This window comes from Meles meles, chromosome 15, assembly GCF_922984935.1.
Source record: "Meles meles chromosome 15, mMelMel3.1 paternal haplotype, whole genome shotgun sequence".
NCBI lineage: Eukaryota > Metazoa > Chordata > Mammalia > Carnivora > Mustelidae > Meles > Meles meles.
Genome location: NC_060080.1, coordinates 19,313,696 through 19,340,210, shown reverse-complemented (window position 1 = coordinate 19,340,210; position 26,515 = coordinate 19,313,696). Strand labels below are relative to the sequence as shown.

General features: G+C 37.8%; 1 protein-coding gene across 1 annotated transcript in view; it reads right to left on the bottom strand.

The window, feature by feature from the left end:
• Positions 1-26,515, bottom strand: part of NCOA1 (nuclear receptor coactivator 1) — a 184,012-nt gene that overhangs the window by 24,900 nt on the left and 132,597 nt on the right. The window contains exons 11-15 of the mRNA XM_045979119.1: positions 23,086-23,266; positions 11,160-11,277; positions 9,421-9,589; positions 8,062-8,376; positions 1,337-1,438 (exon numbers count right to left, since the gene is read on the bottom strand). Coding sequence (XP_045835075.1) covers positions 1,337-1,438; positions 8,062-8,376; positions 9,421-9,589; positions 11,160-11,277; positions 23,086-23,266 — 885 coding nt within the window. The remainder of the gene's footprint in view (positions 1-1,336; positions 1,439-8,061; positions 8,377-9,420; positions 9,590-11,159; positions 11,278-23,085; positions 23,267-26,515) is intronic.

Here is a 26,515-nt window from a genome sequence, read left to right as displayed (position 1 = left end):
AGCTATTTTATAACACTGTTATAATAAAGACTACTCCAGGCATCAGAGTATGTGTTTTAGTAGCTGTAATACTAGGAATGACAAAAGCAGCAGTAAAATTAGGTTAAAATCACTTTTTTGGTCTAACTCATAAAGCAACATGGTATGTCAATAAAGCCTTCCTCAGAAGATTTCAATTCAGATTGAGGATCTGATCAAGGCAGATAGTGCCTCTAAAATTAAACTTGCAAACAGATATAGTCCAATCTAGAAAAAACTGTGACATATGACTTTCTAATAGAAATCATCCTTACATGAATTCCAAAAGTGGGGTCTTGTTTCCTTATAACCTAACTACCCTTGCATGAGCTAATCAGTGAGATTTTTAAGACAGGGAAACCCAAGTATGGATCCATGAAGATGCCAATATCTGCTGCTTAATAGTAGTTTTCTTTTCTTTTCTTTAGAGAGCAAGCAGGGGAAGAGCACAGGAGAGGGAGAGAGAACCCCGAGCAGACTCCGTGCTGATCATGGACCCAACGAGGGGCTCGATCCCAAGAACCTGAGATCATGACCTAAGCTGAAGCCAAGGGCTGTATGGTTAACTGACTAAGCCACCCAGGTGACCACGAACAGTAGTTTTTGTCTGTAACCCTTTTGGTTACAGTTGTCTTCCTGTTTTTGCCCTGAATCCATCTAGGTACACTTTATGGAGGAAAGAAAAGTTTTGTGTGCATCCTGTCTAAAATTCCTCATCTCTCAAATTTTTGCATCACCTTGGTTAAGAAAACATGAAGTGGTTGAAGCAAAAATACTAAAGTATGTGCAGAAGTTAAGTAGGGAGTGAGTACTAGATAAGATGTAGAAGGCGACCCAGTTCTTTTTATGTTTAAAGTTCCAGTGGCCCTGGGTTCATGTACAAGGGTTGCTAAAATAAATAAAAAACAGAAAATGCTGATGTTCAGACTGAGCAAAGGACACAACAGGGTAGTTAAGATAACTCAGCAATGTGACTGGGTTTTGATCAGGCTTCCGGTACCATCCACACAGTCTCTTATCTAGGGGTCTTATAACTGGTCCTATTCAGGATATTCAGGAACCAGTAAGACTGTTCTACTGATTCATCTGGTATCTAATAGCAATGACAACACCACCACCAAAACCAAACAAAGGACTCTTGCTTTAGATTAAATATCAGTAAGGGGTATCACAAGTTGACTATCAATTCATTCTAGAAGAAAATTGCACTACTATCTTAAAAGATCAATTCACAGACCATCTCGGATACTCAAGTCAACACTTTAAGAAACAGCTTGGGTTAGAGAATTGCTAACAACGTCTGGTTTTCTCACATCACCTGAGGTGTAATTTGCTGCTGCATGCCTGATCTCATATTGATGCCAACAGGAGCGTTTGCTGCAAACTGGTTCAAGATAGCTTGTCGATTTTGGTGGATCAACTAGGAAAAAATATAACAATGAGATATATTTTTACATACAAATATATACTTTGGCCCTTTTAGAGTAACAGAAACTTTTTATTGATTACTAACAAGTTTTAGTATTACAAGTTTGTAAGATTATTTCCCATGTTTATTTGCCAAAAGGCTGGCAATTCCAAACATTTTATCAAATAGTTCCCACTTACAGAACACCAACTAGGACAGAGCATTTAAAAGCAGAATCCACATACATGTGCACATAGGCACATAGGTATATACACATACACATACATATAGCGTACTTTTATTTTTTTAATTTTTATTTTCTTTTTAAAGATTTTATTTATTTATTTGCTAGAAAGAGAGAAAGAGAGAGAGCCAGAGTACCAGCAGGGGAAGTAGCAGGCAGAGGGAGAAGGAGGCTCTCTGTTGACCAAGGAGCCCAATGCAGGACTCAATCCCAGGACCCTGGGATCATGACCTGAGCCGAAGGTAGCTGTTCAACCAGGCGTCCCTATTTTTTATTTTTTTTAAGTAGGCTCCATGCCTAGCATGGACCCCAATGTGGGGCTTGAACCCACAACCCTGAGATTAAGACCTGAGCTGAGATCAAGAGTCAGATGCTTAACTGACTGAGCCACCCTGGTGCTCCCATATATCATACTTTCAAAATCATGCTACTACTCAGTTATTTCAGATAAGTACAATAATGGAGAGAAAATAAATATCAGCCCTACATCTTAAACTACAGTATAAAAGTAAGTATATAATAGGGCACATTTTACAAAGGTCTGGAAGATTAACAGAAAAGTTGAGGTACTTCTCACTTGGAGGCTGACTGTCAGATGGGTACATATTTGGGGAAATCCAATGTGATTTCATCGCTGGGGAGAATTATGTAAGAAACAAATGGTTTGAGAAAATAGACTATTTATTTAACTAGAAGAAGTAATTACTTTAGACCAGCATTTCCCAAATTGGTGTTCTAAAGAACACTGTTCTGCAGATATTAATAGATGTGCCAGGAAAATAGCATGCTGTGCTGTATTAAGTATTGGAAATGATGGGTTACACAAGGTGAAACAGATTTCTTTACTGCAGTAATTCTATGAGCCTTTAACTGGCCAAAGCACACTATGAATCTTGTTTTCATGAACCTTTTTTTTTTTTCTGACATATTGCCATTAACATTTATCTCCTAGAATAATTTTGTATGGAACACTAGTTTGGAAGATGCTGTTGTATCAGGCTTAGAACTCCAGGTCATAGGCATGCCTTAACTTCATCAGGTAACAAAACAAGGATCCTGGGAACTGATATTTCCTGATAAACAATCTATAGCTTAAAGAATTTCTTGCTCAATCATTTGAGGTGAATAAACTCTTCAGAGAGATAATAAAAGTATCAATACTATTTTGTGTGTATATGATGCTTTATAACATAAATTAATAATAAAGAGGGCGCCTGGGTGGCTCAGTTGGTTAAGCCACTGCTTTCGGCTCAGGTCATGATCCTAGAGTCCTGGGATCGAGTCCCATATCAGGTTTCCCTTGCTCTGCAGGGATCCTGCTTCTCCCCTCCCTCTGCCTCTCCTCCTGCTTGTGTGCTCTCTCTCTCTCTGTGTGTCAAATAAGACAAATAAGTAAATAAAAATCTTAAAAAAAAAAGATATTAACACACTCATATTTTAATATATTTAATATTTTAATGCAATTAATATATTTTAATATATGAGATGCAAGCTAGAAAGACTGGAGGTTTTATAGGAGAATCCAAATTGCTGTGAACAGTGATTAAATCTCCCATCTCCAAACAGCTCAATTCTTAATTCTGGCTTCATTAATTTTTTTGACTCCCATTAGATCAGAAAACAAACTGTTTGGGGGGAAAGCTCATTTTAATATAAATGTAAAAATTAAAACTTCCAGGCTTTTATGGAATAGGATAGAACATTCAGAATCGTATAAAAATTAAAGATATGAACATTATGGTTTTAAAAGTCAAAGGGACTCTTGGGGTGTCTAGGTGGCTCAGTTGGTTAAGGTCTGGAACACAAACCCTACAGACTGGGGACACCTGAGCAATACCAGAGGACCGGTTCGGTTCCACTCCGGATCCCAGGGTACTAGGATGGAGCCCTGTGTCCTTGGGCTCCCTGATCCGGGAAAGCCTGTTTCTCTCTCTCCCTCTGCTCCTCCCCCTTCTCCTGCTCACACACCCTCTCTCTCTTTCTCAAATAAATAAAATCTTTAAAAAAGAAAAAGATAAAAGTCAAAGGGTTTCTTAAGTACAAAAATCTAGGTACTTCTTTAAATTCTACAGACCACAGACATAAGTTTAACTAAACCATGAATTTTACAAAGATTTAGCAAAAAAAATTAAGTGTATGCAAGATAATATATAAAGTTTGAAGGCTACAGAGGTGAGCAAATCTCTGTCCTCTGGGAATTCCGGTGAGTGGCAGAGGCCAATACAGAAGGGTGCCACCTACAAGTGCACACCTGCATACCCAGAGACATCTACAGGGCGCTCAAGCTTAGAGAAGGAGAGAAGGAAGGCCAGGACCAAGAGCACGAGTGCGCGCAATAGGACCTTGAAAGATGAGAATGCTAGGTGGCAAGAAGGATGGCAGAGTTAACTTAAGGCAGAAAGTACGGCAACTCTGGAAACAGAAGACAAGGCAATGAGGATGGGGGAAATACATTAATCCTAGCAATGAAGAGAGGTAACATTGCCAGGGGAGTGGGAGTTGGGTTTCCAAACTTACAGCTTTATATATTCTTTGGATTGTGAGATAATGAGAGCATGAAATGGGTGGGGAGGGAGGAAAGATGCTTGAGAAGTAGTAAAAATGAGAAAATAACCTTAGGAAATAAATTACAACCTTAGAACATAAATAGTCTATTTTTAGCAGTAGAAGAAATTATTCTAAAGCACATTCTGTTAAAGAGAAATTTATCTATTTCTGCCCTTGAAATAATTCTTTTCATTTCCCCTTCCCCTCTCTCTGTGTACAACCTGACTAATGCTATATACAGCTGTCTCCCTCTGACCTGCCTCTTCCCTCTGATTACTAAAATGCTACCCATTATCTAGCAAGCAGGTCAAGTTCTATTCTTCCTAGGAAGTCTTCCCAAAATGATCACCATATACTTTAACTCCTCGGAAATCTTGACTTTTGGTTGGTGGGAGGAGAGAGGTCAGGAGTTCTCAGAGCTGGGGACATAAATTCAGAAGTCTATAAAGGCCAGGTCAAAAGGCTTGTATTATAAAAGGAAACGTGGAGTTTGCGTCCAGTGGAACAGTACAAACTCAGCCTACACGCATAACACACACACACCCCACACCCCTACACACACACATTCAGAGTTCAGGTTGGCTGACATTTTGTCGGTCTGAACGGATATTTTTTTCAATGCCTTATCAAGAAATCCTTCCATAGGAAACCTAAAAGATGATTATCTTGCCTAGAGGGTCTCAACCAGGGATAATTCTGCCCCACAAGAGAAATTTAGCGACGTCTCAAGACACTTTTGGCTACACAACTTGGGGAAAGGTTGCTACTGGCATCTAAGGTAAAGGTCAGGGATGCTGTTAGACATTCTTAAATGAATAGGAAAGCCCCCATAACTAGAATTATCTGCCCCAAAATGTCAATACTGCCAAAAATGAAAACCCTGACATAGCCACATGTAAATTATTGACAAGGGTTTTTTATTTTTTAAGATTTATTTATTAGAGAAGAACACGTGTGGAGGGAGAGGGTGAGAGAACGTGAAGCAAACTTTGGCTGAGCGCAGAGCCCCATGCGGGGCTTGATCCCATGACCGCAAGATCATGACCTGAGCCAAAACCAAGATCCGATGCTTAACTGACTGAGCCACCCAGGTGCCCCAATAGGGGGTTTCTTTTAAAGAAGCTATTCTTGGGGCGCCTGGGTGGCTCAGTAGGTTAAGCCTCTACCTTCGACTCAGGTCATGATCCCAGGGTCCTGGGATCAAGCCCTGCATAGGGCCCTCTGCTCAGCGGGGAGCCTGCTTCCCCCTCTCTCTCTGCCTGCCTCTCTGCCTCCTTGTGATCTCTGTCAAATAAATAAATAAATTCTTTTTTTAAAAAAAAAAGAAGCTATTCTTCTATCAGGCAGTTTTCATGGCCAGAATTCTAGAGGTGAAATTAGCTTCCCTCTACTTTCAGCCCTTTGATCTTTCTGGTCACTTCTATTTTCTCTAATATATAAAAAATAATCAATAGTGGTTCTTCTACCAGATCCATACATTTTCTCCAATACTCTAACACATAACACATTTGGACTTGACTTGTTTTGAGATGGCTAAGTATATCACATTTCTTTATGTGTCTCCAATGTTACTCCTTTTTCATAGTATTCTTTTCTTGAGAGTATGAAGACCCTGGCTGGAGAAGAAGAATACAAACTAGAACAGAATAATCACATCTTTTATGAGCCAATCTTACATAATTTTCTACAAGCAGCAGGTCTACCCATTTTTGCTGTTATCCTTTTCTCAAAATAGAACTTTAGGAATTCTTTATTGTTATCATGGATATAGTTCTTGAGACTTTGCTTATCTGACATAGGAGCAGACACTATATCTAAAGGCCTCATTACAACTTTGTATTCTTAATCACTAGCTCCCTCCTTCATTTTTGCTGTTCCTTAAAAGTTTCAGCCAATGAATCTCTACTAGTTTCCTAGGGTGTTTTTTCCTTCCCCTCTCCCCCAACTGGGGATTATTCAAAACTGTATAATCAAATGTAAACTTGTAGAATCTTTTTACTCCTTGTGTACCACATTCCCGTCAATGAAATATACTTATAGTCAAGAAATATGTTTTTAAACTGATCTTAAAATCCATTAAAAAGAAAGAAACTATGATGTAGTCCTGAGTTAGTACCTTTCTTTTTTCAAATCATCAGGCACTGTCCTAAATTCCTACCTATGAGATGCTTTCTATCTCCTGTATTTGGCAAGAGGGAAGGAGGAATGAGAGAACATGATCAACGAGTAAAGAGATGATATCAGTCTAGCGAGGTAAGTGTATTATGAACACCATGTTATGAATCTGATGTATTCTGGACACTAATTCTTTTTCACTTACACAGTGTTGCAAATATCTTCCCTGAGCCTACATTTAACCTTGTTTATGGTGTCTTTTATCTTATAAGTTTTAAATTTTAATGCAAACATCAAACTTTTCCCTTATGCCTTGTAGGGGCCACATAAATCTTCTCATATTCACATTTAGATCATTAAAATACCTAGAATTTATTTTTGTGTATGGTATGAGATTAAGGAATATAATTTTTTCTCCTCAAGGACAGTCCAATGTACTAGCATTTATTATACAGGCCATCTCATCTCACTTACACTGTGCTAAGATCTTTATTGTACATACTATCTTACTCATTCAATCCACATACCACCTACGAGGTAGACAAATTATTTACTCTATTTCTTTTATGGATATAATCAGAAATCAGAGGCTTTAAAAGGGTAAATAATTTGACTGCCAAGCCACCTAAGTTAAGTTAGAACTAGGACTTGAAATTAGAGATTTTATAACATTATAAAATATTGCCTTTCTCATATAATTTAGTTCCTTCTTTCTCTTCTTTCCTGAATTTGTAACACTCTAGGAAATTGCTTTAAATACTTTAAAGAGGGGCGTCTGGGTGGCTCAGTGGGTTGGGCCTCTGTCTTCGGCTCAGGTCGTGACCTCAGGGTCCTGGGATCGAGCCCCGCGTCGGGCTCTCTGATCAGTGGGAAGCCTGCTTCCCCCTCTCTCTCTGCCTGCCTCTCTGCCTACTTGTGCTCTCTCTCTGTCAAATAAGTAAATAAATAAATAAATACTTTAAAGAAAATCCAAAGCAATATACACAGGTGATTAAAAAAATACAAAAAGGTTAAAAAGAAGAAGCAACAATCTACAGCCCTTGTCCTGCTTCTCAAAGACAATACCTTTTTTTTTTTTGACTGACTGAGCTACCCAGGCGCCCCCCTCCCCCCCCCCCCCCCCCCCCCCCGCCCTGGAGACAATACTTTTAACTATTTGCTTTTTTGGTTCTTGATGCTTATCTCTGTATTTGCTGCTTAGACAATCTTAAATATTTATGCCATGATACCCACTCATCACCTGTAAGGAGACAGAAGATTTAACTCACTCAGCTCCCCAGGACCCCCAAACTATCCTTTCCTCCATTCTCCTAATGCAATAACATCAGTAAGCTTCAATCACTCCAACTTCAAACAACATAAATTTCATTTTCTGTTTCAACACTCATAACAGTATCTCTTGATGCTCTACTGTATAAATTAAGCTACATATTTCTCTTTATTAATTTAATAATATGTTCATCCTAAATATTTCTTATCACAAAAAACAAGTAAATTGCTTTTAAATAGTGAGTCTGAAGAGTACTTTGTTATGAGCCAGTTGTCTTTAACTGAATGAAAGTCTCCTTTACCTTATCCTCGCCGACCAAGGATGGTTTTTTGAGTTTTTCACAAAGGTTGTGGGAACACTTCCACCTGACACCTTTATTCTAGCCCCATGGGCGGTGTCAGGGCATCACGAGTTAGCAGAAGCCTTCTCGAGCGCCCCCTGCAGACCCGGACGACTCACCTGCTGTTGGCCCTGCAAGCGCTGCTGAAGCTGGAGCCGCAGCTGGTTGGGTGCGGCCGGAGGTCTGTTCAGCGGCTGCCGGGGCTGCATGCCCATGCCAGGTGAGAAGGCGCCTCGGGGAGGCGTCACTTGGACAGGCATAGTCCCCAGCGAAGGTTTTTGCCTGACCATGCCTTGGAAAGGGGTAGAGAGATTGGCAGTAGGTGAAGGAGACGAATAAGGCTGGGAATAAAGGTTGGGTCTTTCTTCCATCATCAAAGGTGGTGTTGCTTGTTGTGGTGGAAATCTCTCTGATAAGACATCTAATCCACCTCCCTGTTGGAAAATAAGCCAGAACATTTCACAAATAAATTACTGCCAATATATGACATGTTTCTCTATATAATCTTGGATCTGAGAACGTTATCTCTAGAAAGTTTTATTATAAAATATTATGCTGAATTCATGAAGGTGTCTAGGAGTTTGCTATCTAAGGGAATCACTTATGAAAGTTCCTTCTGAAATGGAATAACAGATCAACTGAGATGTTTAAAAATCTCAGAAAAGAGACAAAAACATGGTTAAAACACAGGCTAAAATCAATGGAATGAAGTCAAAAGGTTTGAAAAGAACCACACTGCAAAGCCTAAGAGTCAACAAACATTACATTTAGTAGCTTACCATGAGAAGTATTATTATAGGAGGGATTAGTTAGGCATTTTTCTATCCCAAATAGAGAATTCATGCTTTCTTTCCTCTTAGTTGAAAAAAAAAATTCATAGCTGGCCTAAAAGAATGCCATAGCTATGGCTTTTAAAATTGATACCTATTATTCATTGTAAAAAATATAATTTAAATTATGACCTGGTGTGCATGTGTGTGTGTTTGCACGTGCACACATGTGTGTGTAACTGAAAGGAAAGTTTTATGAAATATAACTTCCCCTTTTTCTTATATTCTACTACTTTAAAAATGTTGGTCATGAAGCACTAAGTTGATTTTTCAATCTCACCATGTGAAAAATGCCCGAAGGTGGAGTATCATGGGATGTGCAGGTTGATGTCTAGCATGAATGAAGGATAAATTAAGTCCTAGGATAAGAAGTCATTATATAAATCTGGATTGTCTTCTAGGGGGAGCCTCTAAGATTCTGGTCCATAGTGAAAGGTTAAGACTTCCTAATTCTAACTACTTCTAATTATGATGATTTTTTTTTGTTTAAAAAACCTCATTATTTAGCTATATTTTTATAACTTTCACAAGAGTAAGTTATAAAACTACTTAAACACAGTGAGACCAATACTGAAAAATCTTGCTTAAAAATAATTTTCTAGCTTCTCAGGATCGTATCATTTAAATAATGCCAGTTTTAATGAATACCTGGACAAGTTTGTCAATTCCCAGAGCTCTATCTAGTTCAGCCAGCTCAGTTTCATCTTTGCCGCTGAGGAAGGACACAAGTTGTTCAAGAAGAGCCTTCTCATCATTTCTTCCTTCTACTGTTGTTGGTGGACAGAGCAGCTCATCTAATTGTGAACTAATACACTGGCTAATAGAATGAAAAGATAAAAGAGTTTAAGACTGATATAGCAAATAAGTATTCAATCTCAATAACACAAACAGATATGTAAACATGTATGTATGAGATACACTCAAATATGCAAACCTTGTTCTAGAAAATTCTGTGGAGATGCTTTTTCAACCAATTATCACACAATGAAATGTTCTATACTTATGTGTAGAAATTTATAAATGTTCTGTATGAAGCTTGAATATATTCTCACTGTTTTGTCGGTCCTGAAATTTGCTTCCATATTCTTCCTCTTAGCTTATAGAAACAGCTTGAAAATTAACTAAACATAGTTAAGAAAGGGAAAAGAATTCTTCATGAAAGTCAAAAATAAAAATCAATCAAAATCTCAGGGAAAAAATCATCTAGCCTACAGCAAGATTTATTCTATTTATACTTAAGTTTCAAAGATGATCAAGTTGTATTGATTTAATCATAAAATAACATGATTACCATTTACAAAAGAAATCAAACTAGGAAAATGAAACATTTTCAGTGTTAAGCAACAAAAAAACCCTGTTGATTACACGAAGGAAATACACCGTCTAATCCTCCTGATACCAGATGCAAAAAACTCAGAAATATATGGAAAATAATACTAATAATACAAACATTATAAGGAATCCTCTCTGGGGAAGGTAAATGGGAATACAGTTCATAGTTAAAGCTCTAAACCACACTCAACACTGTCTAGTCATCCTTTGGTTGCTATACATGAGATGTACTCTAATGTTTTGGAATGAAGCTACTCATGTCAATTAAGAAATTAAATTCTAATCAAGATGGGACACTGAGTAGATGTAAAAAGTACTTTCCCTTCTTATATCATCTTGCTCCAAAGAGAAACACTGGACAAAATAATTATGTAACTAAAAGCTCAAGAGCTTTTATAATAATTGTTACACTGAGCTCAATTCATCTACAGATCTCAGAAATTTTATAGTAATCAATCAAAGCAAAGCAAGAGATGAAAAGAAAACAACTGCTGCATACTATATCAATCTTTCGGTCCTCTATACCCTCCCTTCTTTTTAAAAAAAGATTTTTTTTTAATATTTTATTTATTTGTCAGAGAGAAATCACAACTAGGCAGAGAGGAGGAAGCAGGCTCCCTGCGGAGCAGAGAGCCCGATGTGGGGCTCGATCCCAGGACCCTGGGATCATGACCTGAGCCGAAGGCAGAGGCTTTAACCCACTGAGTCACCCAGGCGCCCCTAAAAAAGGTTTTATTTATTTATTTGAAGAGAGAGAGAGAGAGTGAGAGAGAGCATGAGAGGGGAGAGGGTCAGAGGGTGAAGCAGACTCCCTGCAGAGCTGGGAGCCCGATATGGGACTTGATCCCAGGACTCCGGGACCATGACCTGAGCTGAAGGCAGTTGCTTAACCAACTGAGCCACCCAGGCGCCCATCTATCCCCCTTTCTTTCGTTAAACATTTACTTCTACTATCTCACAAAATAAAATGTAGACTGGAATCCAGTCTGGGAAATAGTTCTTTGTTGTAGAAGTTGGTATCTGATATTTTATAAGGTAGGAAATGTATTACTCACTCTTCTGGCTTATTCTGATTTACAGCAGTCACTGTATTATTTGCCCATGGAATCTGGTCACCTGTTCCTGGCTGTCCAAATTGGTTATCAATTGCTTCCAATTCCAGCTCTGGTAACCCTGATTACAGAAGAAAAGGTAAGAAGTCAGTATCACAAAAATACGTAAACAGTATTTTTCAGAAACAATATATTGTATGGAAGAATGAGATATCCCCTATAAAATACTATTTCAGTGGTACACTGGCCCCTTTTTCAGAAACTTAAACTGTCTAGAATGTGGCCACATAATAACCAGTGAGAAAGTAAGAAAAAAATTCTCTGAACCAAAGAAAACCGGATGTAAAAAAAAGTTCACATGTAAGTTGATGTTACCATAGGGAGACTCACTCAGAACTTTGTGAGAAAATTTTTTTTTAATGTTTTAGATCTTATTTTTAAGTAATCTCTATACCCAATGTGGGGTTTGAACTCATAACCCTGAGATCAAGCGGTGCATGTTCCACCAACGGAGCCAGCCAGACGCCTCCCAAAATTATTTCTTTTTAAAGATAATTATAACGATTTTGGCTACTGCTTTTTCAGTCTGTAGGGCATTAGGATCTGCTACAGGTAGGTATAGAGATGTTATCATGACACGAGAGCAGCAAAAGCAAGATAAAATTCTTTTGTTCTGTAACAGGCAGGAACAGAAACTAAAGGCACAGCAGTCTGGGGCCATTCTGAAAATGGACAAAGCTTTGCAACTGTTAACTGAGAATCCGGCTATATAACAGTGTAACAACCCATGCTTACTATGACGACAAATGAAGAGACAGATTTAGTTATGTTTTATAATGGAAGAAAATAGTATATGCATTCTAGAAAGTTTTTGTTTAGGCATATTTTGGGAAAACCCGATTATTTCTATACTCTTTAGACTAGGAAAAATTGTGAATAACCTAAATTCCAGAAATGTAGGGACTGATTAAGGAACCATGGTAAAGGTGTTTATAACGTGCCATTAAATGAAAAAGAAAAAAAACCAATAAGCCAAGATATTATGTTCAGAATGATTCTAGTTTTATAAATTATTTTGTGTGTATTAGTAGGAAAAAGTTCTGAAAGGGTATGTATATCTTTGGTTGCTTTTTGATTGTTAAGATTAAGGATGACTTTTCTTTTTTTTGACTTTGACCTTTTTTCAATGCTTATAATGGTTATCTGTAATTTCTGAAAATGGACATATATTAATTAATTATTGTTATGGGCTGAAATGTATTCCCCCAAAATTCGTATGTTGAAGCTCTAACTCTGAGTAGCTCAGACTGGGACTGTATTTGGAGACAGGGTGTTCAGAGATGTGATTAAGTTAAAATAGGGCCATTAAGGTGTGCTCTGATTCAACAGGACTGGTGTTCTTATAAGAACAGGGGATTAGGACACAGACATCACAGACAAAGGGATGACCATAAGACCACAGCAAGGACGTGGCCATCCACAAGACCGTGAGAGGATCCAGAAGAAACCAAACCTGCCAACCCCCTTCACCTTGGACTTCTAGCTTCCAGAACTATGAGAAAATGAATTTCTGTTGTTTAAGCCCCCTGGTCTGTGGTATTTATAATGGCAGTCCTCGCAAACTAATTTTTTAAAGAACAACTAAAAATGCCTTGGAATTTTGTTTTATTCTTTTTTTTTTTTTTTTTTTTAATAGAGAGAGCCACAAGTGAGCACAGAGGGCAGAGAAGTAAAGGGAAAGAGAGAGAATCTTAAGCAGGTTCTGTACCCACCACAGAACCTGACATGGGGCTTGATCTCGTGACCCTGAGATCATGACCTGAGCTGAAAACAAGAGTAGGACATTTAACTGACTGAGCCACCCAGATGCCTCACCTTGGAGTCATGCTTTCTTTCTGATGAATGGAGACTAAGTAGATTTAGGAATGCCTGAGAAAAACGTGTTTAATCATAGATATTGATCATTATTAACTACAGAAAACATGTTAGGCTCACTTTTATGTGAAATATCCTCAACATTTAGTATGAGTGAAGTACAGGATTCTAAGTAAACACATTCATTTCTAAATCCAAATAATTAGAGCTTTTGGTTAAACTTGTCTTCTCTGTCATGACAAATGATAGAAAAATCAAACTCTGTAGGATTCCCAAAACAGAGCAAACAAAACTCACCAAACAACACTAACCACAAATGATGACAGGAAAGTAATCACTTAATTCCTATCATTATTTAAAACAGGAAGTTGGTCAAAGAAGATTATCTAAAGCTGTCCCATTGCTCTACTCCAAGCATTAATTCTTTAGTCCTATTCTATTTCAGAAATCTGAAATTTTAACCTAGTTAAAATTAATTCTATTTAAGAGTAAAGCAAATTTATAAGGCTGTCTACCATTAATACTGACTATATGATAGTTTATTTGACTCAGTAACAGGATACAGTATCTCATTTTACTAGGGGAAAATGTTAAGAAAATAAATTGGACAAACTTTCTCAAAATGAAATAAGATTCATATAAGATTCATCTAAGTTTGATGACTATGAAAAAAAAACAAATCAAACTTTGATTCAAGTAAAACTTTTGTTTGCATAGGCCTTATACTTAAAAGAAGTTAGTTTTCATTCTATTTTTTAGAAAGATTTTATTTATTTGACAGAGAGAGACATAGCAGGAGAGGAAACATAAGCAGAGGGGTGGGAGAGGGAGAAGCAGGCTTCCTGTCAAGCAGGGAGCCCGATGTGGGGCTCTGACCCAAGCCCAAGATGCACACTTAACGACTGAGCCACCCAGGTGCCCCCAAAGAAGTTAGTTTTTATTCTAAAAGTCAGGCCAATCTTTTAGGATTTCTTTTAGAAATTTATTTCTACAAAAAATTCAAGGATTTATTGGAATGTTTTAAGAAATACACATTATCTTCTCTTAGTCTGGGGAATAAACCTACTATATTTGGCCATGTTTGTGCCCTGTCTCAAATGTAAGTATGTATATATGTAATGCAAGACAGGCATGATAATTTGTAAAGGGAAGCACTGATTTCTCTCCCAGTCCCTGTGTTGGAGAGCGGAAGCTGAAGTGAGTAGAAAACAAGCCCTTAGGGATCCCTAATCAAGCTATTAATGTTTCTTATCATCTTTGCAAAGGGCTCAACGTCGTATTTTCTCCATTTAAAATCTGCTTAGGGGCTCCTGGCTGGCACAGCTGGCATCTTGATTTTGGCTCAGGTCATGATCTCAGGGTCATGAGATGGAGCCCCCTGTTGGGCTCTGCATTCAGCGTGGAGTCTGCTTGAGATTCTCTCTCCCTCTCCTTTGCTCCTCCCCTGTGCTCTCTCTCCTCCCCTGTGCTCTCTCTTTCTCTCTCTCTCAAATAAATGAATAAGTCTTTTAAAACATCTGGCTAAAAGGAAAACTTTATATCTCCATTAGCCAGAACAAAGTTACATTACTAAAAAATTCAACCATTTCTACACACAGCAGAAAGCACTGTCTAACCATGAGAGTGGCTTTTGCACATCCTACTCTACTAACAGATAATTCACTACCTAGTGATTCTGATGTTCAGCTACTTTCTTCAGGTGTTGGTTAAGAGGTTTCTGGCTCAGTTTTGTGTTACATTTGGCTGTATGCAAATGCAAATGCAAATGCAATGCACAGCAGTTAGAGTGTTTTATTTTTCTAAACATGATGTAGACAAAGAATGAACTTACTGAATGAAAAAAAAAACCTCCTATAAATCACAAGACAAAAAAGGAAAAACCCAATAGATAAATGGTTAGAGAATATGAACAGGTCACATGCAATCACTGAAAAATGATCTACCTAATTAAAAAAAAAAAAAAAAACAAAAAAAACCTCACAGATTAAAACTTAAAAAAACCAAACCATCAGGTTGGCAAAGATAAGAAAGAATATAATTCAATGTCTTAGAAAGGATGTGTAGAAGAAGAACGTTATCCATTCGAGTGTAAAGTGGCACAATATCTAAAAAGGCCATTTGGCAAAATCCATCTATCCTTTGACAAAGCAATTCTATTTAGAACTTTTATTTCAGATATATTCTCATATGTGATAAGTTATCTCTACTTATAGGTAATCATTACAGCTCTATAGTGCAAAAGATACATACCAAGAGGCACAACACACTAAAAAAAGAGAAATTAAAATGGATTTTTTAAGTACTGAAAATGCTTTATGTGAGCCTCATTATTTTTAGAGTTACGCAACTATTTTAATGGCCTACAAATAAATGAGATTTTAAAAATAATCAGCTCAGGGTGTGTATGTTCACCAAACATAAAATCATCCCCCCCACAAGATCACTCACTTAGTCCACTGAAATTCTCAAAGTTCAAATATTTTTGGAATTCTAGATCTATCTAGAACAGTATACAGGTCCCTCAAGAAAATATATCTCCTCACGGTTAAGATCTAATTTAGGTCTGGATTTAAAAAAAGAAGCATTATTCTTTTTGGATCAACAAATTTGACTCCAAATAACCGCAGAAAAGTATCAGAAGTCAAATCCGCCCTCAGAGGACAAGGATTTGAAGACTGTCAAAAAGACAGCAGAGGTTTTGAAGGTACTGCCACAGAGGCACACTATACATATTTTGATCAACAACACCCTCCTATTGTCTCTTGATGGGCTCTGGTGACATTTCTAAAAAAAATTATTTAAATCACGTGGTCACACTACATGGGTGTGTGGTATGCGTATCAACAGGATGTTTTGAAACTAGGCAGACTGAGATTTAAATCCTGATTCTGCACGTACTAAGTGGAAAACTTCAGGCAAATTTTTGTCTCTGTGTGTCTGTGTGTGTGTATGTGTGTGTGTTTCTTTTCATTCTCTGGTTCTTCATTTTCTCATATGTAAATAGATCTAAGGAAATTTTCTGGCTCAATGTGGCAGATTTATCCCTTCTATTTTACTTTACCTCCAAATAACCTGTGAAATAACAACAGAAATAAAAAGGGAAAAATAAATCTCCATCTGAAGGAAAGGCAAAAGAAGTATTATGGTAGCTGACTCAAATGATGAAGAGTTTCTGAAAGATGAAACAGAGGGAACATACCGATGGTAAAACTTCAACAAAACTAAAAAATCCACAGGACAAAAAGAAGATTCTCCAAGAAGGGGAGTTTTCCCAAAAGAAGCCCAGAACTCGAAGCTCAGTGGTCACTGGAGTGGGTACAGGGACAGCTGCAGCAAGCCCCACCCCAAGAGCGGAGGACTCTGGCTTCTGCCCATGGGAATTAAGGGGTAGGAGCATGACTTGAAGTGGGAGTTCTGCCCAGGAATCTCCCAGAGTGTGTGCTTGGGCTGCAACGAGGGTTTCCCCACCACCAAGCCCCACTCTCTCACAACAGCAACATAGAAACAGGGCTTCTATATATCAGAACATACATTTGTTGCCAGAGCAGAAGGGTTTCTCACTTTAGCTAAAGACAGGCTCTAGCTACGAAGATTGTTCATTCTGGTCCTTGGTCAGTGTATATGGACAGACAGCGCAAATGCACCAAACACACAAGGAAAGTCAATGGTAGGAAAGAGAGAGAGCAAATTTAACAAAGAAAGTAACTTTGGAGGAAAAAAAGATTCTTACAGAAAATGGACAAGGCCTAGAGTAGGTATAATAAATTTATTGCCACACAGATTACAAGGTTTATCATACCCATAGAAGGTAATGGATTCCTATGAGAAGAAAAATAATTTCTAGACATTAGAAACATGATAGCTACAATTAAAAGAACTCAACAGATGGAACTGAAAAGCAGAATGAATATGGCTGAAGATTTAGTTTTGATCTGGAAAACGTGGCCCAGAGATTCTCTCAAAATACAGTGCAAAAGGGCAAAAGGAAAAGAAAAGGCAAGAGAAAAGATGAGTGCCATGGCAGAAAGAGCCAGAAGTTCTAACTGGTGTACCTCAGGTGGGGAAATAGGATGGTGACTAAACTGTTCTACTCCAGGCATTTGCACTTGATATGGCTCAGCTTAAGATGAAGACTAAAGAAAGATGTCTGATTTTCCCAGGGGGCTCAAGGTTAAGACATGAATCAGCCACCCAGCAATGGACTCTGGTTCTAGGAAAAGGTAGTGATGGCGAGCGTAGACCCTAGAGGGAATTAGAGGCTACTCTCTTCTTTCCTGGATACGTTATCATATTTTTGTCCCCAATTTCTTTTTCCTTCTCTAATCCTTTATGCTCTTTTCCTTTCTTCTGGCCAACTTACTTCCTTAGCCTAATACCTCCTGAAATCTTATTTTTTCCCCTCATCTATATGGAACTCCATACTGTCTGCATCTATCATCCTCACCCTCCTTTATCTCAGGATCTTTCCCTTCTATGCTTTTGGCCTTTGCCAACACTATAGCACAAGGTTTAACAGATTCTGGCCTATTTATATACCTTTATACATGGAGCTATATTCAGGGGAGGAAATCTCAAAAGAGAGAAGCAAGAGCTATTGCCTCAGGACAGACTATGAAGGAAAAACACTCTGTTTTCACAGGACTGTGCAGCCAGAAAACACTTTCTTCTTTTATTACATTTAATTTTTATCAAATTAATACATGTACATAATTTTTAAAGTCAAGGCCAAAAGGTCCATTAGGAATAAAAGCAGATTTAAGCCTTACCTCTTCTAATCTTTTGGTTACTTCTGTTTTAACAGAGGCAGCCATTCTCAACTTGTATAGCTGTTTTCTTTGGTATTTGCCTATTTATTTCTAAGTACACATATGCTGCTATTCCTTGATGTCTCAGTTTGAGATTACTGACTTCCCATTGTGATAGATGAGGTCTTAATTCTTCCACACCTACCACCTCCTATGTTTCCAATTCCCTAACAGATATCACAGTTTTTTTAATAACATAAAAATTAATACTTAGATTCTTATGATTACGCAAATATTACTCATTGCAAAATTACATTGTGCACTATGTTCAAATCTCCTCTCTTGTACTATGCTTTCTTTATCTGGAGTTAACAAATGTCTTATTTTTTTCATCTGCTTGATTTTCTAGGGGAATCTTTCAGATGCTTCAACATTGTTGACATAAACCTATCAGTAATCTTTTCAATAAACTCAAAGAGATGTATCTCATTTCTCCCCTAGAACCTTCTTTCCAGAAGATTCAGATTCCAATCTGTATTGGTTGTTCCCCAATCTTATTGATCAGCTATCATTCCCAGACTTCCTTTCAGATCCTCTGTTTCCCCTGGACCTTGTATCTTTCTCTTTTTTGGTTTTCTCCCTCTTTTGTTGAAGTACATTCCCTAAGGGCCTTCACTAGAAAAGGTGACTATACCATACAAATATTTGAGCCATTTTAGATCTGAAAATGGTTTTTCTCCATCTTCACAACTACTGGAAATTTGGATGGCTAATTATATATAATTAAATATATATTTAATTATATAAATATAAATAAATATAGGTTACAAGTTACTCTAACCTCAGATATTTCTAAAATAAATTTGACTGAGGTCTAATTTATATATATTTTTTTTTCATTTTTTAAAAAGATTTTTATTTATTTATTTGACAGAGAGAGAGAGATCACAAATAGGCAGAGAGGCAGGCAGAGAGAGAGGGGGAAGCAGGCTCCTCGCCAAGCAGAGAGCCCAATGCGGGGCTCAATCCCAGGACCCTGAGATCATGACCTGAGCCGAAGGCAGAGCTTAACACACTGAGCCACCCAGGTGCCCCAAATATATGAATAATATTATGCACCCATTTTAAGTGTACAGTTTAATAAATTTTGACAAAGATAAAAACCCATAACCTTCCATCTCAATAAAGAAAATAGAGTATTTCTGTCATGTCTAAAAGTTCTTCAGGCTCCTTTGCTGTCAATCTTCTCTACCTCAACCCAACACTGTCAACCAACGATCCAGACTTTTCTCAGTTTGTTTTTGAAAATAATTCATGCCATGTACCACTAGTTTCTTCCTTTTCACTGCTGAGCAATATTTCATCTTATAAATGTACCATTTCTTTGTTGATGGACATTTGGGCTATTTCCAGTTTGAGGCTATCATGAATAAAGCTTTAGGGACATTTGTGGTCAAGTCCTTTTGATGAGCCCATACTTTCATTTCTCTGTTTGTTAAATACTTATGAGTTTGGATTGTTGGGTCACATGGTAATGTATGTTTCACTTGATGAGAAACTGCTGAACAATTTTACCATTTTCTATATATCCAAAAGCAATGCCAAAGTTCAAGGTGCTTCACACCTTTGACATCATGGTTTGCTACTGTCAATTCTGAAAATGTGAGGTATTTCAACGGATGTGTAGTAGAACTGCATTATAGTTTTAATATGCATTTCCTTGATGATTAAATGATATTGGTCATCTTTTCATGCACTTACTGGCTACTTTCAGTCTTCATTTATGAAGTGTCTTTTAAAATCCTTTGCCTATTTTTTTTAGACTGGGCTGTTTCTTCTATTATTAACAATCTGCACTAATGTACTACATTTGTTAGAATTCCAGAGCTAATATTGACACATTTTCATTAACTAAAATGTATAGCTTACAGGGTTCACTCTTCATGTTGTACATTCTACAGGTTTTGACAAATGTATGACAACATGTACCCATCATTACAGTATCATACAGAACAATTTTACTGCTCTAAAAATCCCCCATGCTCTACCCATTCATCCCTCCCCCTGGTAACCACGAACAACAAATTCCTGTCAATCACTGATCTTTTTATTGTCCCCATAGTTTTGCCTTTTCCAGAATGCTTTATAGTTGGAATCGTACAATATATAGGATTTTCAGATTGGCTTCTTTCACTCAGCAATATGCACTTTAAGTTTCTCCCTGTCTTTTCATGGCTTGATAGCTTCCAAGTTTGGGTAATTATGACTCATTGCATGCAATTCACATCTTTTCTCTGAAAGCTTTTAGAATCTTTCTCTCTGGTGTGTTCCATAATTACATCATGATAAGTTTTGGTATAGGTCTTTTTCGTATGTATGTGTTGGATACTTGTTGAGCCATTGCAATCTTAAGAATTATGTCCTTTGGTTTTAGAACATTCTCAATTTTTTTGTTTGAAAACATCATCTCTTCCCCTTTTTTTTCCCTCTTCTCACTGCTTGTTTGATTGATTCTTATCAATCATTATTGGCCCTCCTAGGTCAATCTTAACATTCTTCTTCCCAACTTTCTATTTCTTTCTTTTTTTTGGGGGGGGGGTCTTTTTGTTCTTTCTGAAAGTTTTCCTCAGTTTTTTCTTCTACCATTTCTCTTAAAATTTTAAAATGCTGAATATCTAATTTCCAAAGATTTAAAATTTTTTTTTCTTATTCTTTGCACCCTGTTTTCTTCTCATATGGATAAAATATCTTTTCAAAAATTTTAGTTTTTTATTATTATTATTTTAATAGGTGTAATTTCTTTCCTAAAGATTTTATTTATTTATTTGAGAGAATAAGAGAGAGAGAGCATGAGAAGAGGAAGGGTCAGAGGCAGAAGCAGACTCCCTGCCAAGCAGGGAGCCTGATGCGGGACCCAATCCCGGGACTCCAGGATCATGACCCGAGCTGAAGGCTATTGCTTAACCAACTGAGCCACCCAGGCACTTGTTATACAGCTTTACTGCATCCTCTTTTTGTTTCTTTTACTCTTTGAAGTTGCAGACTTCCCTCAAAGTCCTGGTAATCTCTATGTCTGTTCAGTGTGAGAGCTGAGTGTGAGGCTTGTGTCTTCTGGGAGCCTTCTGTTAGATGATTAGATGGCAGGGTGATCTTTGCACTTTAGGGAGCTTCCTGTACACACTCATACCCAGACATCTTCATTCTGGCCATTCAGTTCTCCTGAGATAAATCCCCCAGGCTCCCATATTGGATGGGGATCCAGGATCAAACCATTCGATATTCAGATTCTATTTTATTGCCTGTTAGCCCTGCACCTTCTTGTTTCCCCAACTCTGTCTGCTATCCCAGAATCTGGAGCCTCTAGTTCCAATTAGAAGAGACTTTTGGAGTAATTTCATCTCATTCTACTTTTGAAGATAAAGAGAATAAAGCTCAAGAAATTCATGTGCCCAAAGTAAAACTGTTAATAAACAGAGAATGTAAGACTTGAACCTGGGTTCCTGCTCACACCTAGTGCTCTGGTCAGCTGCAAGACTGCTTCCAAAAATGTCAGAAATGACTCAAGACCTTTTTTTTCCAGCTTCCTGGAAATCTTGGCAAATTTGCAGGAATTGTGTCATGACAGCTAAAAGCTGCAGTAAGACTGAAATAAATGAGTCTCACATCTGATCTTGTCAGAAGTGGGACAAGACTTAGATTGGGAACACGGGAAAATTTTGAAAGTGAGCTGCTTAGTTTCCTTTGGCTTCAAGGTTACACAATGGAATTACCACTATTATTTTCAACTTAAAAATTTGGCAGATGAAATAAACCTGATAGCCCAGTCTTCATGAAGTATTACACTATTAAAGTGTCTCTTTAGGCTAGAGCAGCAGTGATCCATCTCAACACAGTCCTCCTAAATGGTGCTCCATGGGGGTAACATGACTTGAGAAAAGGATTTCCATAATGAAGAAAGTATGGTAAATGCTGGATTACAGAAATCAAAACAGGTACCTTTTTTTTTTTTTTTTTAAGATTTTATTTATTCATTTGACAGATAGAGATCACAAGTAGGGAGAGAGGCAGGCAGAGAGAGAGAGAGAGAGAGGAGGAAGCAGGCTCCCTGCCAAGCAGAGAGCCCGATGCGGGGCTCGATCCCAGGACCCTGGGATCATGACCTGAGCCGAAGGCAGAGGCTTTAACCCACTGAGCCACCCAGGCGCCCCCAAAACGGGTACCTTTAAGATAGGACTTTTTAAAACCTTTAATATGCACCATGGAATTTTTTTTTAAATTTATTTTCAGCATAACAGTACTCATTGTTTTTGCACCACACCCAGTGCTCCATGCAATACGTGCCCTCTCTATTACCCTCCACCTGGTTCCCCAACCTCCCACCCCCCGCCCCTTCAAAACCCTCAGGTTGTTTTTCAGGGGCCATAGTCTCTCATGGTTCATCTCCCCTTCCAATTTCCCTCAACTCCCTTCTCCTCTCCATCTCCCCATGTCCTCCATGTTCTTTGTTATGCTCCACAAATAAGTGAAACCATATAATACTAGACTCTCTCTGCTTGACTTATTTCGCTCAGCATAATCTCTTCTAGTTCCATCCATGTTGCTACAAAAGTTGGGTATTCATCCTTTCTGATGGAGGCATAATACTCCGCACCATGGAATTTTAATAGGTGAATGGTATATGTGCCATGCAGCATTTGCCCACAGGATTTTAGCACAAAATCCCTTTTTTCCAATTCATAGGACTAGTAGTCAAGGGAGACACTTTGGGTAATATAATATGACTAATATTATATTTCTGAAAGTCCTGCATGGAATGTTTTGGGTACAAACACACAACATTAACTATTAACTTAGCATCAACTATTTACTTCAACATTAATTACAGAAAGATAGAAGTTGGGGTGCCTGGGTGGCTCAGTGGGTTATGCCTTTGCCTTTGGCTCAGGTCATGATCTCAGGGTCCTGGTATCAAGCCCTTCATTAGGCTCTCTGCTCAGCAGGGAGCCTGTCCCGCCCCCCATCTGTCTGCCTCTCTGCCTATTTGTGATCTCTCTCTCTGTGTCAAATAAATAAATAAATAAATAAAATCTTAAAAAAAAAAGAAAGATAGAAGTTATACTATAACTTAAGATATACGTGATGAGTGAAGTTCATCTGTATAAAAGTAACTGTACATTATTTATGGTGGCATTAATGCAAAAATAGTTCACTCTCAACAAATAAACGATCTGTGAAGTAATGCTGAGAAACAAAGCACTAATGCACATTATCATTAGACATTTAAAATGAGGTTTTCTTCCAACACATACTATTCAGCCTGGAAGTGGGTCTGGCAGTGGTAGACTGAAGTGAAGTTGGCAGGGTCTCCGATTTGATGGTTACATTGGTGACCGCACCATCCATCCTCTCCGGCTCACATAAGCCTGGCAACTGGGCTGTCTTCTCCAGCGTAGGTAGTAACTGATCAAACTGGTCAAGGTCAGCTGTAAACTAAGAACAGAAATCAAAGTTAGAGGAAATATAGTCTATACTTTACTAGAATCAATGCAGAAAAAAAGTTGCTCCTTTATACTCTATGAGTTATGTATGACTATGAGAAAGTGAAGAAAGAAGAAGTAAGTAAATATCACTAAAATTACATGAGCTACTGGAAAACAGTTTGGATGCTTATGATATTACTATTCCGGAGGATATAAGATAATACACAATAACATCTGTCTACTATATTTTAGCAAAAAATTTATGCATTGGAGAAAGATTAGACTGGAAAGAAGTGTCAAGAATATTGTGCTATGCTCAGAAATCAGTTGCATTTCTGTACACCAACAACAAGACTGAAGAAAGAGAAATTAAGGAGTCAATCCCATTCACAATTGTACCCAAAACTATAAGATACCTAGGAATGAACCTAACCAAAGAGACTAAGAATCTATACACAGAAAATTATAAAGTACTCATGAAAGAAATTGAGGAAGACACAAAAAAATGGAAAAATGTTCCATGCTCCTGGATTGGAAGAATAAATATTGTGAAAATGTCTATGCTACCTAAAGCAATCTACACATTTAATGCAATCCCTATCAAAATACCATCCATTTTTTTCAAAGAAATGGAACAAATAATCCTCAAATTTATATGGAACCAGAAAAGACCTCGAATAGCCAAAGGAATATTGAAGAACAAAGCCAAAGTTGGTGGCATCACAATTCCGGACTTCAAGCTCTATTACAAAGCTGTCATCATCAAGACAGCATGGTACTGGCACAAAAACAGACACATAGATCAGTGGAACAGAATAGAGAGCCCAGAAATCGACCCTCAACTCTATGGCCAACTCATCTTCGACAAAGCAGGAAAGAATGTCCAATGGAAAAAAGACAGCCTCTTCAATAAATGGTGCTGGGAAAATTGGACAGCCACATGCAGAAAAATGAAATTGGACCACTTCCTTACACCACACACGAAAATAGACTCCAAATGGATGAAGGACCTCAATGTGAGAAAGGAATCCATCAAAATCCTTGAGGAGAATGCAGGCAGCAACCTCTTCGACCTCAGCCGCAGCAACATCTTCCTAGGAACAACGGCAAAGGCAAGGGAAGCAAGGGCAAAAATGAACTATTGGGATTTCATCAAGATCAAAAGCTTTTGCACAACAAAGGAAACAGTTAACAAAACCAAAAGACAGCTGACAGAATGGGAGAAGATATTTGCAAACGACATATCAGATAAAGGGCTAGTATCCAAAATCTATAAGGAACTTAGCAAACTCAACACCCAAAGAACAAACAATCCAATCAAGAAATGGGCAGAGGACATGAACAGACATTTCTGCAAAGAAGACATCCAGATGGCCAACAGACACATGAAAAAGTGCTCCACGTCACTCGGCATCAGGGAAATACAAATCAAAACCACAATGAGATATCACCTCACACCAGTCAGAATGGCTAAAATTAACAAGTCAGGAAATGACAGATGCTGGAGAGGATGTGGAGAAAGGGGAACCCTCCTCCACTGTTGGTGGGAATGCAAGCTGGTCCAACCACTCTGGAAAACAGCGTGGAGGTTCCTCAAAATGTTGAAAATAGAACTACCCTATGACCCAGCAATTGCACTACTGGGTATTTACCCTAAAGATACAAACATAGTGATCCGAAGGGGCACGTGTACCCGAATGTTTATAGCAGCAATGTCTACAATAGCCAGACTATGGAAAGAACCGAGATGTCCATCAACAGATGAATGGATAAAGAAGATGTGGTATATATACACAATGGAATACTATGCAGCCATCAAAAGAAATGAAATCTTGCCATTTGCGACGACGTGGATGGAACTAGAGCATATCATGCTTAGTGAAATAAGTCAATCGGAGAAAGACAACTATCATATGATCTCCCTGATATGAGGACATGGAGAAGCAACATGGGGGGGTAGGGGGATAGGAGAAGAATAAATGAAACAAGATGGGATTGGGAGGGAGACAAACCATAAATGACTCTTAATCTCACAAAACAAACTGGGGGTTGCTGGGGGGAGGTGGGATTGGGAGAGGGGGAGCGGGCTATGGACATTGGGGAGGGGAGGCGAACCATAAGAGACTATGGACTCTGAAAAACAACCTGAGGGTTTTGAAGGATCAGGGGTGGGAGGTTGGGGGAACAGGTGGTGGGTAATGGGGAGGGCACATTTTGCATGGAGCACTGGGTGTTGTGCAAAAAGAATGAATACTGTTACGCTGAAAAAATAAATAAAATGGAAAAAAAAAAAGAATATTGTGCTATGCTGATCGTGGATGATTTTTTTTGGCAAATTTTTAAAAATCTTGTGAAATTTTACTTTAGAATAGGATAAAAAATAAATTTACACTGACATAACTTTATAATTTGAAAAAGGTTTGAGAAACTTTTTTAGAAACAGTATATCAGCTTCAAAGATCCCAGGAAGGTCACTTTCTACTTGAGGATTTAACAAAGTAAGAAACCTACCTTCTAGACTACATAGGGTATCCCTACATCTGTCTGAGGTTATGCATAGGAGAAAACTGGCTTTTATTTCACAACATTATTCTACTAATGATTACTTTCAGTTAGTTTATCAACATAAAATGTCTACCTGCTTGGGTTTCTTATTTAATTCAACTAAAATTTATGCAGAAGCATAAAATATACATATATATTTCTGTTTAGACAGAAATATATATGTATATTTTAAAATATATATTTATATCAATATTTTTAAGTGTCTGACTCCTTTCACTTAGCATTGCATTCTGAAGTTCTGAATCTTGTCACATGTAGCAGTATTCAATTTGTTTTCAAATAGCAACCCCCTGTATAAACATACCACAGTATATTTATCCATTCTACTGTGATGGATTTGGGGGTGTTTCCAGTTTGGGGCTAATATAAACAAAGGTTACTATGAACATCTTTGAACACATCTTTTGTTATATGTGTGCAAAAAAGTACTAGTCATAAAGGAAAAAACTGACAAATTGGACTACATTACAATTACAATAAAGAACTTCGCTTCATCACAAGTACCACTGAAAGAAAGAAAAGGCAAGGCAAAGCCTAGAGAAGATGTCTGTAAATAAATAACCAATAAAGGACTCATCCAAAATACGTAAACAACTCTTACAAGTCAGAAAGAAAAAGACAACATATTGGGAAAATGGGCAAGACACTTGAATACGCAGTTCAAAAAAGAAGATATCCAAATGATAAAAAACAT